This window comes from Terrapene carolina, unplaced genomic scaffold (genome assembly GCF_002925995.2).
Source record: "Terrapene carolina triunguis isolate 2854851 unplaced genomic scaffold, T_m_triunguis-2.0 Scaffold96, whole genome shotgun sequence".
Lineage (NCBI taxonomy): Eukaryota > Metazoa > Chordata > Testudines > Emydidae > Terrapene > Terrapene triunguis.
The window spans coordinates 12,046,849-12,064,527 of record NW_020664447.1 but is presented as its reverse complement, the minus strand read 5'-3'; the positions used below and the strand labels follow the sequence as shown (position 1 = coordinate 12,064,527).

Genomic DNA, 17,679 nt, shown 5'->3' with positions numbered 1-17,679 from the left:
CAGACATCTGACGAAGTGAGTATTCACCCACGAAAGTTTATGCTCCAATACGTCTGTTAGTCTATACGGTGCCACAGGACTCTTTGTTGCCTTTTACAGATCCAGACTAACACGACTTCCCTCTGATGAGGACATAAAGTATCTAATAGAGAAACTGTACCATGGTACATTTAGCTGCGTGAGGGTCAATGGCTGTATTAGAGACTGATTTTCAATAGAATCGGTGTATGACAGGGATGTGTTCTCTCACCTGCATTATTATTTAATGTTCTAATAGACTATCTGATTGAGGACAATATAGGAGGTGTGAAACTTAGATTCATTTTTTGAGGATCTCAAGTGTATGGATGATATTGCCTTACCTGGTATTGACCAACTACAGCTAATGCTGGAAGAACTGCAAAAAATTGCAGAATCTATGGGACTTCAGATTAATGGTTATAAAGCCAAAGCCATGCATGCCTCCTGTAAAATGGAAACAAATGACCTGCCAGTGCTGCAAGTAATGTTAATGACACTGAATAGGTGAATAGTTTTATCCATTTGGGTAGTCAGTTGACAGCAGGAGGTGCTGTATCCAAAGAAGTCATATGTTAGATTGGTTTTGCATTAATGGCATTTCACCATCTTCAGAGCCCTCTATTTGGGCAGCAGGATATGTGTGTTACAATTAAGAGGGTTCAATGCAGTAGTGATGATAACTCTGTTATCTGTATGGAGGAGAAACATGGCCATTAAAAACAACTGAGAAGAGAATACTAGATAGTTTTTAGTGTCAAAAGTTACAGCATATTCTTAAAATCCATTAGTTTGACTTTTGCCATAGACTAGATGATCCTGGCAAGTTGCAACAGTTGAGAACAAGTTGACAGAAATGGTGGGGTCGTGTCCAGTGTGAAAAAGGAGGTACACTTGTACAGAAGGTTAATAGAGCTGAGGTTGAAGAAAGCAGAGCATGAAGCCAACCATGAATGAAGTTGGAAGATACTATTTTGAGGGATTTAAGAAGCCTAAATCTTCCCATCCTGACTCTTGCTGAAGGAAGAAAACTTGCAAGGGACCATTCAAGATGGAAGTCCATTCTACATGCCACCACAGCTACATCAGAACCATGTGAATCTGCTGCTGCTTCTGCCCCACCACCCTCCTTAGTATTTTGTTCTGCTTAGCTTGGGTAGCCCCCTTACTCAGCTTGCTGCCTTCTGTTAATACCATTCTTAGGTGCTTAGCTCTCCCCATGCATTGTAGAGGGAGACTGGGTGCCTAAAATTAGGCATTGTGAAGCTGAGCCAAAATCCCCTGTAAGGGTCTAGCCCTTAGACTATAAGACACTTTCTTGTGTGAACTCATCATGAATGGTTAATGAAAGCTGAATAACTGTAATTACAACAGCATTTAATTTCCATAACTGACTTCAGCATATGTTTTATTCTAGATGCTAATAAAGTGAAACTTTAGCTCAAAAAGTCACGTTTAATTTATTGTAAATACAAATACATTGTTTCATTCAATCAGTAAAAAAAGCTATTAAAGCATTGTAAGACAGTTCAGTAAACTGGCAGAATTCACTTATTAGTTCTCTTAATCATCCAAAAATCTGTGACCGTTAGGGCTAGCACGCAGAAATCCAAAATCATTCGGAGGCCATATCTGTAAAATGAAATATGGTAAAAGTTAGTTGACCATTGATTTAAAACTCTAATTTCAATACTGTACACACCCATTTCTCCAAATGGCCCGAGGGACATCAGAAAGTTTCTGGTAACTGACCGGATAAACAGAGTGCTATTTTGTGCTTCAGTTTCACTGATGTAGAAATGTGGGGAATAAAAGGAGTAATGCTGATGTTTGCTTAATACTTTGTACTTTATAAAAGAGTAAAGTAACCCAACTTTGAGTTTATTAAAACACCAAAAATGTATTAAACTACTGTGGACAGAATTCTGAATTTTATTTTTTTTTTTAAAAACTGACTAATCACAGTCTGACATAGACATTGTCAGTTGCTGTTGCTGCTGAAACGGGATTCAGTCTCAGTAATTGCAGGTAGCGGCTCAGAACCACTATACAAATACAAAGCCATCGATTAGTGATGAGCCTAATGAGACGTTACTAGCGGGTGATTAACTAACGGCTACATGGGAGAGATGTGTGGCTTCAGATAACTAAGATTATTCGAAAAGAGAATGTGGATAAGTGGAATTATACTGTATTTCCATACTCCGTCTTGTTATATATACTTTACACTTGTCACCTTTTAATTCTTTAGTTGAGATAAGGATACCACAATAGGAAGATTTCCTTCTTACTTACCAATCTTTTTAATACCCTCCATATCTGACAGTCTTTATTATAAGGTAATATAGTAATAATAATTCTTCCTGCTGGCTGGAGCCAGAACAAAGATTGACAGCTAGCCTGGGTCCAGGACCACCCTTCTGTGGGGAACCCAGAATGATTGCTTCCAAAGCTGAAAAATATTTACTGAATATATTAGTATAAGTCACCTAACTTGGACATATGAACCTCATAACACAGCCTTAGGAAGCTTATAATCTGGGACAGTGGAGAAAAACAACTTCAGTTCTCAGACAAATGCATCCACGCTGGTTGGGCCAGAATGTCGGACACGAAGAGTATTAGAAAGAAAATTCACAGGTAAAGAGAGAGTTTTCCTTTCTCACCACATCCTACCCCCACCCTGTGTCTGACCGTCCGTATTGTGGGATGTGGAAAGCATACTCAACTTTGGGGGAGAGGGGGTGATTCAAATTGTTTACACAGGAACTTGTCTTGGGTTACTGCTGGGGCAGCACATGTTGCAGTACCCTTCTCCTGAATGCTGCATTTAAGGAAGAAGAGAAATCAACGCTGTAATGCTTCATGAACAGGTGCACGGATGTCCACATAGCTGCCTTACAGATTCCACATTAAGCACCAGACCTTTTTGCCCAACAAATTGCTGAACTCCTTGGAATAAGCTGTGAGGTTATCCGGTGGATTTGCTCCAGGTGCTCTATAAGCTTCAGTAATATATGCTTTGCTCCATCTTTCAGTAGAGGTTTTAGAGGCCTGCCTTTTAGCTGAAGAGTGATAGAAATGCTGTGGACCACCAATAAGTTTTCATGCTCTTGATTTAACGTACTCTGCTTATATTCCTTTCATCCCATTCAGTCTCCTGTTGGAATCACAAAGAATCAGTCCATCACTTGAGGGAGTATGTGACTGACCTGAGATCAGTGATTCTCAGATCCTGATTGGTTACAATTTCTTTTTGATATGGTAAGAGTAATCCTAGACATCTCCATGGTATCCAGGATCATTGCTAAATGCAGAAGTCCTTGAGATGGCTGGAAGCTCAGTGGTTTGAGCATTGGCCCGCTAAACCCAGGGTTGAGAGTTCAATCCTTGAGGGGGCCATTTAGGGATCGGGGGCAAAAAATTGGTCCTGCTAGTGAAGGCAGGGGACTGGACTCGATGATCTTTCAAGGTCCCTTCCAGTTCTATGAGATACGTATATCTCCATAATAAAAAAAAAAAAAAAAGCCTCTTCTCTATGTTTACAGAAACCCATGATCCTGTAAGTCTCCCCTGGATCCTGAAGGACAATCTGATAGGGATACATGTGTATCCTCTTTCTGACAATGGCTGCTAAGCCCACCCAAATCTTGTGGGATAACCTGTGGGGGTAGTCACTAGTCCACAGAGAGTCCTGTCCTGAACATGCTTCCCATTGTAACAGAGCACAGACATTTTCAGTGAATCTCCCTGATTGGCACATGAAGATAAGCCTCTTCAAAGTCTGCTGAAGTCATGAAATCTTGGGTGACAGAGCTGCAATGACAGACTTCAGGATTTCCATCCAAAACTTGAGAGAGCTGGTGGATTTGTTAAGAGACTTAAGATCTAAGATGGCTCTTGTGTTCCTATTCTTCTTTGGGACAGAAAAGAATAAAGTACACACCACAGAATCTGTCTTGTTGATCCTGATTCTATGGCTCAAATGCTGAGATGTTTGTTTGCTTTGTTTGGTACTTATCTGTTCTCTCTTCTGGGACAGACTATGAACTTGTCTTTGAGGAATTTGGTAAGTTCAATAGCATAACCCTGTAGAACTGTCCCTAGTATCCACCTGCCTGATGTAGGTGTCTCCTGTAAGTGGACAGACTTCTGAAATCTCCTCCTCTCCCCCCTACTCCATCCCAAGATGGGAGGTAGTGTTGGATGCTGGGCACAGAGTCAGGTAGATGATTTATAGTTTGATGCAGGTCTTCCAGAAGACCACTATTTGAAGTTTCTTGATCTATTGAAATGGTACCATCTCCCTCTTCCAAATATGAAGTGTCTGTGGATTTCTTGTGGGCTGGTAAGCATAAACCGAAAACATGTACCAAAGAAAAGTTCTATAGATCTCCTCAGGTCAATGACATGGAAAAGACTTTCTTCTCACCTGCTTCTGCTACTGTTCCCCCCCCCCCCAAGCCCATGTCCTCATCAAACATCTTGCCCCCTAAATACTTGGCTGAGATCATAAGGTGTTTTACCTGTGTGTTTGGTTTCCAGAGATGGAGCCAGAGGAGTCTTTGGGCTACCAGATTAGATGCCACGGAGCAAGCTGTGAATCTAAGGGAATTCAGAGAAGCATTTGCTACAAGAGAAGCTGCTAATCAGATCTTATTCCTATTTGCTTTCAGTTCAAACTTGCCTTCAGTTTTTTTATCTTGATCCTGTCCTTACTGGGTCATACAGTCTATCCCTGCTAAACTCACCCGTGGCTCTCCCTCTGAGGCAATTAGTGTCTTTTACTAATGCAGTGGCTGCTGCATCCACATTTGGTAGAATGACCAAGTCTTTCTTGTCCATGGGTAAAGAATAGAATCTCTATCATTTTTCTCTGTAGGATGCTTAGCTTTGCTTGGGAGCCCATTAAACCTTGACTACTACTTCAAATAATGGGGATAATGGAACACACAATTCTTTCTTTGCTTTAGTTGGAAAATAATTCTGAAATGCTTTTCTGTTTTTTTTCTGGGATTGGTGGCTCCTGGAGTGTTTCATGGAGTGAGAGTAGGATAAAACAGGTTTGCTCCAGCCGGCAATCTGGCTCAAAACCCCTCTGCCAATAGAGAGGGTTTAAAAAAAAAAATTTAAATCAGTTTTCCATGAGTTCAGATGATTTTGGTAGTCCTGTGCTGAAGGACTCTGCTACAAAGGGGAGATCCTTAGTCTGCCTTCTGCCCAGGAGTGGAGGCAAAGATGTCTGGGGTTCTCCACGGAGAGGCACTCCAGGACCTAGGGTGGCTGTTAATCTTTGTTCTGCCTTCAGCCAGCAGGGAGATGTGGAATACACCACAGTACAGACTGTCTGACATGGAAGGCAGGTGACTTTACACCAATCATGATTGCTCAGGATATGCATAATTTTTTAAAAATAAATTACAGCAACTGAGTTTTGTTCGTTCTTTTTTAAAAGTAAAGAAGAAATGTTCTCTCAATAACTACAATATGGTGTTATGCAGATTACTGTACACTGATTTATAGCTATAGCAGTGTTAGACATCTCAATAGTTTCCTAAAACATAGTGTTTTGAAGTATAAACTCACTCTTGTTTATTACACACCATATGCTTTATTCTCAGCAGAACATTAATAATCATCAGTTGGCAAAAGGCCACCTCAGACTAAAAAATATAATATTAAGTGGCAGTTCTCTAATCCTGTCACAGTGACTGGAGATTTTTCAGTAAAATGACTAACACTAGATTCTCACTAAAATAATTTAATGGGCTCACTAGCTACATATAAATTTTACGTGGGCGATGCACTAACTAGCTTTGTAATTTTGCAGGTTTGGGTCAAACTTTAGGCCACAACCACTACCCAACTTATCCTTGTGGTTATTTGTCAATATCACAAAATCACTACACTGTTTAGAATAATCATTGTTCTGTGCTCTAGAAATGCATGTTAAGACAAACATTCAGGGATGGAACAGCTAGAACTTGTAATGTGCCAGGGAGACACTGATGGCAAATGTTTTAATAACCCATAAAGAACAGAGGTCAAACAAAGCTGAGGGGAAAATGTTATTTCAGGTTTAGTAAGCAATTACTGATTATGGTCAGTAGTTGCAAGGTTTTCTGAAAAGTGAAAATGCACTCCTACAATTCTAAGCTGCATTAATACACACAATATTTTTTAACAAGAGTTGAGTCTTTTCTGAGCACATATGCCAGTTGTGCTGAATTACAGTATGTGGTGGTTTTGTGGTATGTGGCAAATAGTGACCAGCAACCTTTCACTTTGTCCACAGCAGGATTTAAACCTAGTTTTCTAAAGCCTACTGCATGAACCCACTGAATTGTACCAACTTGCTTCCTATAGTAATTGTTTAGAAAGAGAAATTAATCCTAGTTCCTTATTTTTATAAGTGATTAAATACAGTTGTACACACTGATTCATAATGCAGACAGAAATAATATGAAAATATAATAGGAAATAGGGTTATAGAAATATAGGTTATATAAACAGTAAAAGTAAGCTTACATGGTTTATTGTGTAACAAAACATTTAACAAGAGACTTGATTCATATCTAGCAGTGAAGGGCAGATAATTATGGTGGATCTGTCATGAGTTAAAGTTGGTTCAGAGATTTCAGTTTAACAATTATTAAGAATGGTGTAGGCAAGTCAGTGGGTCTAGAGTTAGGGTCCTAAAGTAACTAGGCCTAGAAAAGACAACCTCCCCCCCAGTCACTGTTCTTTGCAATATGGAACTATGTCTCAAATGATATTTTGTTTAAAATTATATAAAATAGCTAAACACAAAATGATACTGTTTCATCATTTTGGAAATATGATTACAAAAAATGCAAGGTGGGGATGGATTGTATTCCACATATATGGAATGGGTATAGATTCATTTGCCAAACTGTTGACACAGCCTTAATGATGGTGATCATTTGAGGTGTGCATTTTCAAGTGAAACTATTTGTCTCCGTCCCAAAAATATGGAGAGACTTTTCTTGAAACAATCTAAAAAGTCCAAGTTGTTCTGATATTCATCCCCATTTAGTTCAGTGATGTTGCTAAGGATGGGAGTAGACTTTTGCTTTTATATCTTTTTTAAAAATGTTTGAAGTAACTGGTTTTAGATCCTATAGGTATACCTTGAAGCAAATACGTCCTCTTATCAGTCCATAAGGAACAGGTCCATAACACCTGGAATCTGTAGAATTCCTGAGATTATCTCCTTCTAACCAAACATGCCCTTTAGGCACCTACAGTTAGGGAAGATCAAAATACAAGTTAGACAATGCAGAATAAGAATGTGTTTCTTTAAAGGAAATTCAATCCCCCAAGATATAACCTGTAAAGTGAACCCTTTGGTGTTTTTTTTGTCATGCCATGAATTAATACTTCTAAGGTCTCTAAAACAGTGCTAGATTAGAAAAAAATTTTTTTTCCCAAGTATCTGTTCTATCACATGCTCCAGAAACACTAGTTTGCAACAAAAAATCCAAAATGAAGATGCAAGAGGTTAGACCAGTATGACAGGGTCATTAATTTAATAGACTTCAAAAGAGGTCATTAGGATGTTGACTGAAAATCTGCCCTCCTGTCGCAGTAACAGCATGAACAGGGCAGCCACACACTCATCAACATCCTGGGGCCAGCACCAAGGCTAGACCTGTTAGTAGGCTCATGATGATCTAAATGGTAATTGATTGTGACATCAATTACGAATAATCTCATCATTTTATCGGAGTGGGCTTGTCAAAGTTCTAATTAAGATCACAGTTCATTCTATGTGCAGGCAGGATCCACAGCACATTATATTGCAATAATGACCATCACAAAACAGCAAGTCTCTCTTTACAATTTGAAAATTAATGATGGTGACCTTATACTATATGACAAAGACCTTTTATTGCCTATATGTACTATGCATTAACTATATTACATGCTGTAAATTCAGGACCTGACTAACTCAATGAAAACATGAGAAATAGAAACACAGTTGCATTCAGGGGTGCTGAAACAATGTTTATAGTTGGGGTGCTGAGAGCCACTGAACCAAACTGTAAACCCTGTACATAATGGAAACCACTTCAAGCCAAGGTGTGTGCTGCAGCACCCCCAGCACTCCTAGTTCCAGCACCTACGGTTGCATTAGTAACCAAAATAACACAGTTCAGAGCTGCGTACATTTAACCAGCATGAAAGAATTGATTCAAAATATATAGCATGCAATGACTACGATTCATGCTTGTAAGACAAAATAGTATCACTGAACATTTCACAACTTCAGATAAGGATAGGCTCTTATAAGCAAAATAATTCTTAAATATTATATTTGATAGTTTATATGCCTAAGAATATAGGCTAGACTTAAATACTAGTAATACTTCCTACCAGCCACTACAGAAAATTCCTGCTACCCAACCAGTCTTGACTTTGAGAGGGGATCCACTTTAACTGCTAAAAAATGAATGTATGAATACACTTGATTAAAAAGAAAAAAGACCATAGTGAGATCCAATGAAATATGCCAATGGGCAGAAAATATCACCAAAACAGCAAAGAAAAGCATAAAAGGATTTTACTGATGGGTAGACAGAACGGAAGTAACTAACTAATGAAGGTGGAAGTCAGTAAAAGACAATCAAATGTCTAAAGTCCAACTGATCTGTGTAGGACATCCATCTCCGCATAAATGCATGGAGTTTCACTCCATCGCCTGTAGATCTAGGTTTTAGAATGTGCTGACACTTCCACTTTACTCAAATTTCCTTCATGTCTGATGCTACAGTTATGCTTTAAATGCCCCACTGCAAATACTTGTGCTATTTTCTGTTATTGACAGTTTACCCATGCACAGCATTCACCACAACCACTTCTCCCTCCCACCCATGATGTACGGTCAGGTTTAGTCCTGCAGTATTACATGCATAGGGGCAAAATGACCTTGCTGGTGTAATCCACTACCCAACATCTCCCAGAGCTACAAATGACACATCAAACTACTGTATGCAGTGTTGTAGCTATGTCAGTCCCACAATATTAGAGAGACAAGGTGGGTGAGGTAATATCTGTTACTGGACCAACTTCTGTTGGTGAGAGACACGAAGTGATCACTCTATATCTGACCTATCAATCCTCATCCTCAAAGGAAACCTGCACAACACTTCCAAAAGACTTTACTAGACACTAAAAATCGTGGACCGAATAGACACACTGGATTTATGGCTTATTACAACAATCTAAACCCACTAGCAACTCCACCCCCAGCTGCTTTCCCACCTCCCTATGATTGGAGCGGTGTTAACACACCACTTCACCTTGAATGGTCCCTTGAAGTGTGTGTTAACTACTTATGCTAAACAATCTGTTGGGTTGTGACATTCTGGTTAAGTTTCCCAGACCTGAAGATGAGCTCTCATAGAATCATAGAACATTAGGGTTGGAAGAGACCTCAGGAGGTCATCTAGTCCAACTCCCTGCTCAAAACAAGACCAACACCAACTAAATCATCCCAGCCAGGGCTTTGTCAAGCTGGGCCTTAAAAACCTTTAAGGATGGAGATTCCACCACCTCCCTAGGTAACCCATTCCAGTGCTTCACCACCCTCCTAGTGAAATAGTGTTTCCTAATATCCAACCTAGACCTCCCACAGTGCAACTTGAGACCATTGCGCCTTGTTCTGTCATCTGCCACCACTAAGAACAGCCGAGCTCCATCCTCTTTGGAACCCCCCTTCAGGAAGTTGAAGGCTGCTATCAAATTCCCCCTCACTCTTCTCTTCTGCAGACTAAACAAGCCCAGTTCCCCAGCCGCTCCTCATAAGTCATGTGCCCCAGCCCCCTGATCATTTTTGTTGCCCTCCGCTGGACTCTCTCCACAGTTTGTCCACATCCTTTCTGTAGTGGGGGGCCCAAAATTGGATGCAATACTCCAGATGCGGCTTAACCAGTGCCGAATAGAGGGGAATAATCACTTCCCTCAATTTACTGGCAATGCTCCTACTAATTCAGCCCAATATGCCGTTAGCCGCCTTGGCAACAAGGACACACTGTTGACTCATATCCAGCTTCTCATCCACTGTAATCCCAAGGTTCTTTTCTGCAGAACGGCTGCTTAGCCAGTCAGTCCCCAGCCTGTAGCAGTGCATGGGATTCTTTCGTCCTAAGTGCAGGACTCTGCACTTGTCCTTGTTGAACCTCATCAGATTTCTTTTGGCCCAATCCTCCAATTTGTCTAGGTCGCTTTGGACCCTATCCCTACCTCTCCCCCCTCTCTCCCCAGCTTAGTGTCATCTGTGAACTTGCTGAGGGTGCAATCCACCGCATCATCCAAATCATTAATAAAGATGTTGAACAAAACCGGCCCCAGGACTGACCCCTGGGGTACTCCACTTGATACCGGCTGCTAGACATCGAGCCATTGATCACTACCTGTTGAGCCCGACAATCTAGCCAGCTTTCTATCCACCTTATAGTCCATTCATCCAGCCGATACTTTTTTAACTTGCTGGCAAAAATACTGTGGGAGACTGTATCGAAAGCTTTGCTAAAGTCAAGATGTATCACGTCCACTGCTTTCCCCATACCCATAGAGCCAGTTATCTCATCACAGAAGGCAATCAGGTTGGTCAGGCATGACTTGCCCTTAGTGAATGCATGTTGACTGTTCCTGATCATCACCTTCCTCTCCTCCAAGCGCTTCAAAATGGTTTCCTTGAGGACCTGCTCCATGATTTTTTCAGAGACTGAGGTGAGGCTGACCGGACTGTAGATCCCCGAGTTCTCCTTCCCTTTTTTAAAGATGGGCACTATATTTGCCTTTTTCCAACCATCTGGGACCTCCCCCGATCGCCACAAGTTTTCAAATATAATGGCCAATGGCTCTGCAACCACATCAGCTAATTCCCTCAGCACCCTCGGATGCATTAGATCTGGACCCATGGACTTGTGCATGTCCTGCTTTTCTAAATAGTCTTTAACCTGTTCTTTCACCACTGAGGGCTGCTCACCTCCTCCTCATACTGTGTTTCCCAGGACAGCAGTGTGGGAGCTGACCTTGTCTGTGAAGACCGAGGCAAAAAAAGCACTGAGTACTTCCGCTTTTTCCAATCATCTATCACTAGATTGCCTCCCCCCATTCATTAAGGATCCCACACTTTCCCTGACCTTTTTCTTGTTGCTAACATATTTCTAGAAACCCTTCTTGTTACCCTTCACATCCCTTGCTAGCTACAACTCCAGTTGTGTTTTGGCCTTCCTGATTATACCCCTGCATGCTCAAACAATATTTTTATACTCCTCCCTAGTCATTTGTCCAAGTTTCCACTTCTTGTAAGCTTCCTTTTTGTGTTTAAGGTCACCGAAGATTTCACTGTTAAGCCAAGCTGGTCACCTGCCATATTTGCTATTCTTTCTGCACATTGGGATGGTTTGTTCCTGCACCCTCAATAAGGCTTCTTTAAAATACAGCCAGCTTTCCTGGACTCCTTCCCCCCTCATATTAGCCTCCCAGGGGATCCTGCCCATCAGTTCCCTAAGGGAGTCAAAATCTGATTTTCTGAAGTTCAGGGTCCGTATTTTGCTACTCTCCTTTCTTCCTTTTGTGAGGATCCTGAACTCAACCATCTCATGGTCACTGCTGCCCCAGGTTGCCTCCCACTTCTACTTCCTCTACCAATTCCCTGTTTGTAAGCAGCAGGTCAAGAGGAGAACGAACCCGGTTGGTTCCTCCAGTAGTTGCACCAGGAAGTTGTCCCCAACACTCTCCAAAAACTTTCTGGGTAGTCTGCACTGCTGTATTGCTCTCCCAGCAGATGTCAGGGTGATTGAAGTCCCCCATTAGAACCAGGGCCTGTGTTCTGGAAACTTCAGTTAATTGTTCAAAGAAAGCCTCATCTACCTCATCCTCCTGGTCCGGTGGTCTATAGCACACGCCCATCATGACATCACCCTTGTTGCTCTCGCTTCTAAACTTAACCCAAAGACTCTCAACAGGCTTTTCTCCAGTTTCATACTGGAGTTCTGAGCAATCATACCGCTCTCTTACATACAGTGCACTGTGTAAGCTCGAAAGCTTGTCTCTGTCCTGAACAGAAGTTGATCCAATAAAAGATATCACCTCACCCACCTTGTCTCTCTTGCATAAAACTACTGTCATTTGAAAGGAGTATCAGAAATATCAAGTGCATAAAGGTAACAGGCTCGATTGGCTATAGCCCAATGAAAAAAACAGGTCCTGAAGACCTGAAAAAGAGTTCTGTATAAGCTTGAAAGCTTGTCTCACCAACATCTCCCCCACCATGTCTTTTTAATCAATCCTTAGTCATGCACAGTTCTGAAACTGTCTCACATCCTAGGCAGTGATATTGTCTGATCATCAAGACACAAATAGCCCCTCTCTTCCACCTTGCTTCACCTGACACATGGCAAAGCAGAGAGCTAAGCATTCATTAGCAAGATAACAGGTAGGGGTTGGTGGGATCAGGATTCCAGGACTTGCAGAACAACTATGCACAAACATCTGCAGCCATTCACCTCTTCATGTGCTCCTGAGCAGAAATTATCTCAACTCCGGCCCATTTGTTTCCTATATAGTGCTATAAATGTGCTTCACTGGTATCACAGTTTGCATACTAGAGAGCATATTTGCAATGAAGAATAGTCTTACACCATGAAATACACAATTCTGGTAACTTTTACAAATCCTGATGGAAAGCATGACAGAACTCTGCATATCAAAAACTGACCTTAAAGTATTGTCAAAATTATTACATCTAAAAATAATACAGTATGATACCTTTATATGGTGTGTGTCCATCATCTAGGCACCTCACTACAATCAAGAATTAAGACAGGCCACAATCAATAATTTAAAAAAAAGTTGTTTATGCCCCTTTAAAATAAAAGCTAAAGCCCCAGTCCTCCAAAGACTTATGCAGATGCTTAACTTTACACTCTGAGTCAATCAATTAATTCCATGGGATTATTCAAAGTGCATAAAGTTATGTATGTGCATAAATCTTTGCAGGATCAGGACCTTTGGCCTTCCTAATGTTAGAAGGCAGGGCATTCCAAAGCTCTTTAGCAAAAATGTGGCTTTGCTCATTCTAGACTATACTTTCAATACCAAAAGTGTAGTACCTTTCTTACCAAAGGGTCAAGGAGATATATAAGGCAAGAGAAGATCAGCAAGATATTGGGACCAAGTCTACTGAAAGCTTTACATTTTAACAGCAGATTATCAAAACTGATCTATACAGACAGCTAGTGTAGAAGACAAAGCAATAGGTAGACTAGACTCTCCTTCTGTACATCCATGACAGAAGTCACACTGCTGCATTCTGCACTCACTGCAGGTGGTGGATCAGCAGCTTAGCCTTCTATGAGAAAATTAATTATATCTAAATGCAGAACCAAAAATCCCTACTGTTAAATTCACATTTATCCTTGGAACAAGACTGTGATAGAGAAAATCAAACTACCTAATATCACCATTGCTAGTATTCTCTCATCTTAGGCATGGTCTACACATAAAGTTTTACTCGAATAACGATGTCAGCTCGGTATGTGATTTTTTTAACCAACACAGTTGTGCCAGAAAAGCCCTAGTACAGGTGCAATTACACCAGTATAAGGTACTTTATAGTAGCATAGCTTATTTCACTTAGGTTGTCTAGAATAAAATATACTGGTATAAGCACTTTTACACTGATATAACTACATCTACGCTAGGGGAGTTCTTTCACATTAAGTACGTTGGCATAGTTAACGTGGCAAAAGTTTTAAGTGTAAAAGGCCTTAGAGTTATACTGATTTTGTACTTCTAGAAAAGTAAGGGTTTATAATTTATGTATTTATTTTTTAGAAATGGATAAAAGTCACAAAAGGCCTGATTCTGCACCCTTCATCACATTGAGTCATATCTTACTATTCAAGTAGTCTCCTTGACTTCAATTCTGTTTTGTGTACGAGGTGCCTGTATTGATTTCTGTGGGAATAGCTGAGGAGTAATGTGCTATGTACAACATGAACAAAGATGGAATCATCTAACATCAAAAGAATTTTAAAAAGTAACATTTACTTTCTTAGTGTATTTTCTCTATCATTTTTACGTGCATGTAAATATGCAGCAATAATTAAGTAGCTGTATTTTTTCTAAAATAAAAAGCACAGAGAATTATACACTCATGCTCTTGTGGTCTCTTCTTTCAGAATTCTACAATAGCCTGTTCTTTTCAAAGGCTGAACTTTCATAAGGTCACAGGTATTCTAATCACCTTGAGCAATATCAAAGTTTGAAATTTAAAAAGAACCCTAAATCATTCCCATTTTTTCTTTTCAGTTCAGAGGCTTCCTTCTTGAGCTATGATAAGAGCTAATCTCAGTGCTGGACAAAAGAATAAAGTCTCTAAGTTCTCATTTATCCCTACTGAGGTCTATTTAAGTGCCTCCTACTTTGGTACAAGCAACAAATGTAATTGCTTCATTGCCTGTGGGTGTTCATTTAACAAAAAAAAGCTTTTGTGAATAAACCACAGGTGTTAACTTTCTTGATTAAAGTGAAATATGATGAAAGAACCTACAATATCAAATGACACATTTACTAAGTACTAATAAAATTTATTTATTTGATTAAGTAAATTGCATCTAATTAAGGAAAAGCATAAGATCTAAAAGATCAACAGTTCTGTTTTAGTACTCCATATTTCATGTCTCACAAATGAAAATTTATTTTTTCCTTAATCCTTTAATTATCCTATAACCTGCAGCATATATCTAACAAAGTTGGTATCAAATAGCTTAATTGGCATACTCTATTCAGACACTGTTTATCACCTAATTGCATTCATCATTCTTCTGGGTTTACAATAAAGGTTGTTCATCTTAAAGCTGCCAAGTGGCCTAAAATGACATAAATCTACTAAAAAGAACCAGAACTCAGTATTTTGGAAATAAGTTTTAATCTCTACATTCATGTTATCCTTTTCCTTCTGCGCTGGAAACATCCTCACAGTAGTAACATGTGCATGAGAAGTCAATGTAAAGTAGATCTGATATCAATAATTATAAGTATAAATTCAGTTGGTTCTCTTCAGGTAATGTTATATGAGAACTGGAAACTGAAGATTTACTGAGTGACTGAACATTATTGCAGATTTGAATTATTTGAAATATTATATTTTAAGATACAGAACAGCAGCCATTTTGCCTTAAATTCATATGTATTTTTGAATATTTTATTCATTTCATTTGACACATTGAGTGGTTTTACTGCAAGAGCTGCGTATGAATAAAATATACCATTCCTAACCCACTATAAAATGGGTATTTATTTGAACACACTTCTGTGACCCTGATCTGTTCTATTATAATAAGGAACAGTGACAACGGTGCAACAATAGTATCTTTTTATTTTAGAAATTAGTTGTGGTTAAATGTTTACTCATATTGTGAATTATTTTCTCAAAATGTGAGTCATCTGATTGTTTAGGCAGAAGAACTAAGATTGTAAGTCTTGACCTATCTTTAGATTTTAATACTAAAATTCCATGTTATACCATATGACCTTCAAAGGAAACAATGTTAAATCACAGAGGCCCAGATCCTCAATGAGAGTTAGGCACCTAAAGACCTTGAGGATCTGGACCAAAGTGCACTTTGATTTATTAGTACATCTCACTGCTTATGCATAAAGTCCAATTTTGGACTTGAGATGCCCTACCAGCAAGGATTTCAGTTGCAGCATTTTTCTATATTAAAGGTGATGCTGGAAAGTTATTACAGTAAATTATGTCAAGATAATTAATTTACTATTTACTGTAAACTTTGTTTTGTCCATTGTTGATTTTAATAAATTCCATGTAGCATGCACTAATAAATTATATAAAGATCTAGGACTGTCAGCAATCTAAAAATCGCTTACTGATCAACCTTAATTTATCCCCACTTAAAGCTAATGGGTTGTACAGGTGTCATTGAAGGCATAATCTGAAGACAGGTGTAGCTGAAGGAACACTTTGGCCTGAAAAACCTCAATTGCTGGGTAAAAGTGAACAATATGGAAATAATCCAGCTCGACTGCTAGAGACCTGTGTAGATTTGTGAGGAGGTAGGAAATTAGAAAAAACAAAACAAAAAAACAACAAGACCCATCTTTTTACTTGTAAACTGTGCACATTTCTAGAGGAAAAAGTGAGTGAGACATAATGATTATGAAAACCCACAATGCCATTTTTACAAAGTCAACTTTTCAGACAGAATAGCATTTTAAAGTCAGGATCCTTAACTGCTCCAGAACCATTTTTCTGTAATCTTTTCCACAAGTCGCTTGAATGGGCCAAATTTTAAATCAGACACTGACAATGGATCTATAAAGTTTTTTATGAGCAAACATTTGCATACTACAAGCCCACATTCATTTGTTTTATTATTACATGTCCCTTTGTTTGAGCAATCTGTATTCACAGCCAACTGCCCTTTTTTTTTTCCCAGGCAAATATCCATTTGCATATTCCAATCATGTTTTGCTTATATGGGGAAAAACTTGCCGGTGCAATTTTGGAGGCAAACTTTTTAAAAATTGGCCAACCTCTCTTTTTTAGTTGGTATTTAGTTGGTATTTTATGGCAGAAAAGTGATAGCTCTACATGTTGGAAGGAAGTTGCACAAACTTGGAGCTGTTTCAATTGGATTCTTGTTGAGACGGAAGTCAGATCAGAATAAGGGAGTCTTTAAAATATTGAAAAACATATTAATAAGTCATTTTACCACAGGCCCAGAGCCCCACAGGGGCCCCCATGAGAATATAGTATTCTATAGTATTGCAACTTTTTTTAATGGATGGGCCCCTGAAATTGCTTTGCCCCAGGCCCCCTGAATCCTCTGGGTAGCCCTGGTTCAGAAAGTCTTTGAACATTCCACCACTGTTACGATTGCTTTGTAGTCAAGATCATTGTGGAATTCCCATCTCTGACATATATAAGGCAGTCAGATGGAGGTCAGGAGATGCTTTCTTTCAACATCACTCTTCAGAGGTTAAGAAATAAGTCAGATTCCGACAATGGTAAATAATGCCCCAAACCTACAAACTGTTATGCATGTGCTTAACTTCGCTATCATGAGAATCATGAGTAGCCTCACTTGAATTAATGAGATTACTTATGGCAGCAATATTAAAAACATGCATAAATGTTTGCAGGTTTGGGACCTACATATAGTTAGAGATCCAGGGTGGAGAGATTTAAACCACCTGATTTTTTTAAAAAATGTTTAAATATAGTTTAGGTTTTGAATAAATACATTTGAAAATTTGCGCTACTGCAACCTTACATTAAAATTTATTATGAACTAATTTTACTTTTATTTTTTTTAAACGTACATAGGGTTTCAGATAGGATTGTACTTGGGGCAGCTAGCCCATCCCTCCAAGGCTACTTTCTATTTGTGGAGTTCTAGGTCAATCAGAACTAGCACGGGTATGTCGACCCAAACTGGAAATTACACCTCCAGCTCCACTATAGACATACCTTAGTCTCCACAAGGCAGTCATGAGCCTTGTGGAAAAAACCATAGGTAAATATTGTGACAGTGAAGGTCCAGACACCCCAGGGGCAGAACAGGAAGTCTGAACTCCAAAGAATAAGCAATTGAAGCAACT

The 17,679-nt window shown here is 39.4% G+C and overlaps 2 protein-coding genes across 6 annotated transcripts in view; one reads left to right on the top strand and one right to left on the bottom strand.

The window, feature by feature from the left end:
• The window catches only part of DNAJC24 (DnaJ heat shock protein family (Hsp40) member C24), an 80,187-nt gene extending 65,656 nt beyond the window's left edge, over window positions 1-14,531 (top strand). Inside the window, exon 6 of the transcript XR_003369777.1 lies at window positions 13,888-14,531. The gene's annotated coding sequence lies outside the window, so the exon portion shown is untranslated. The remainder of the gene's footprint in view (window positions 1-13,887) is intronic.
• Window positions 1,460-17,679, bottom strand: part of IMMP1L (inner mitochondrial membrane peptidase subunit 1) — a 72,464-nt gene continuing 56,244 nt past the window's right edge. For all 5 annotated transcript variants that reach the window (XM_024194950.2, XM_024194949.2, XM_024194951.2 and 2 more), the window contains 2 exons: window positions 7,170-7,280; window positions 1,460-1,650 (listed from right to left, as the gene is read on the bottom strand). In XM_024194950.2, the coding sequence (XP_024050718.1) occupies window positions 1,582-1,650; window positions 7,170-7,280 (180 nt within the window). In that variant the 3' untranslated portion in view covers window positions 1,460-1,581. The remainder of the gene's footprint in view (window positions 1,651-7,169; window positions 7,281-17,679) is intronic.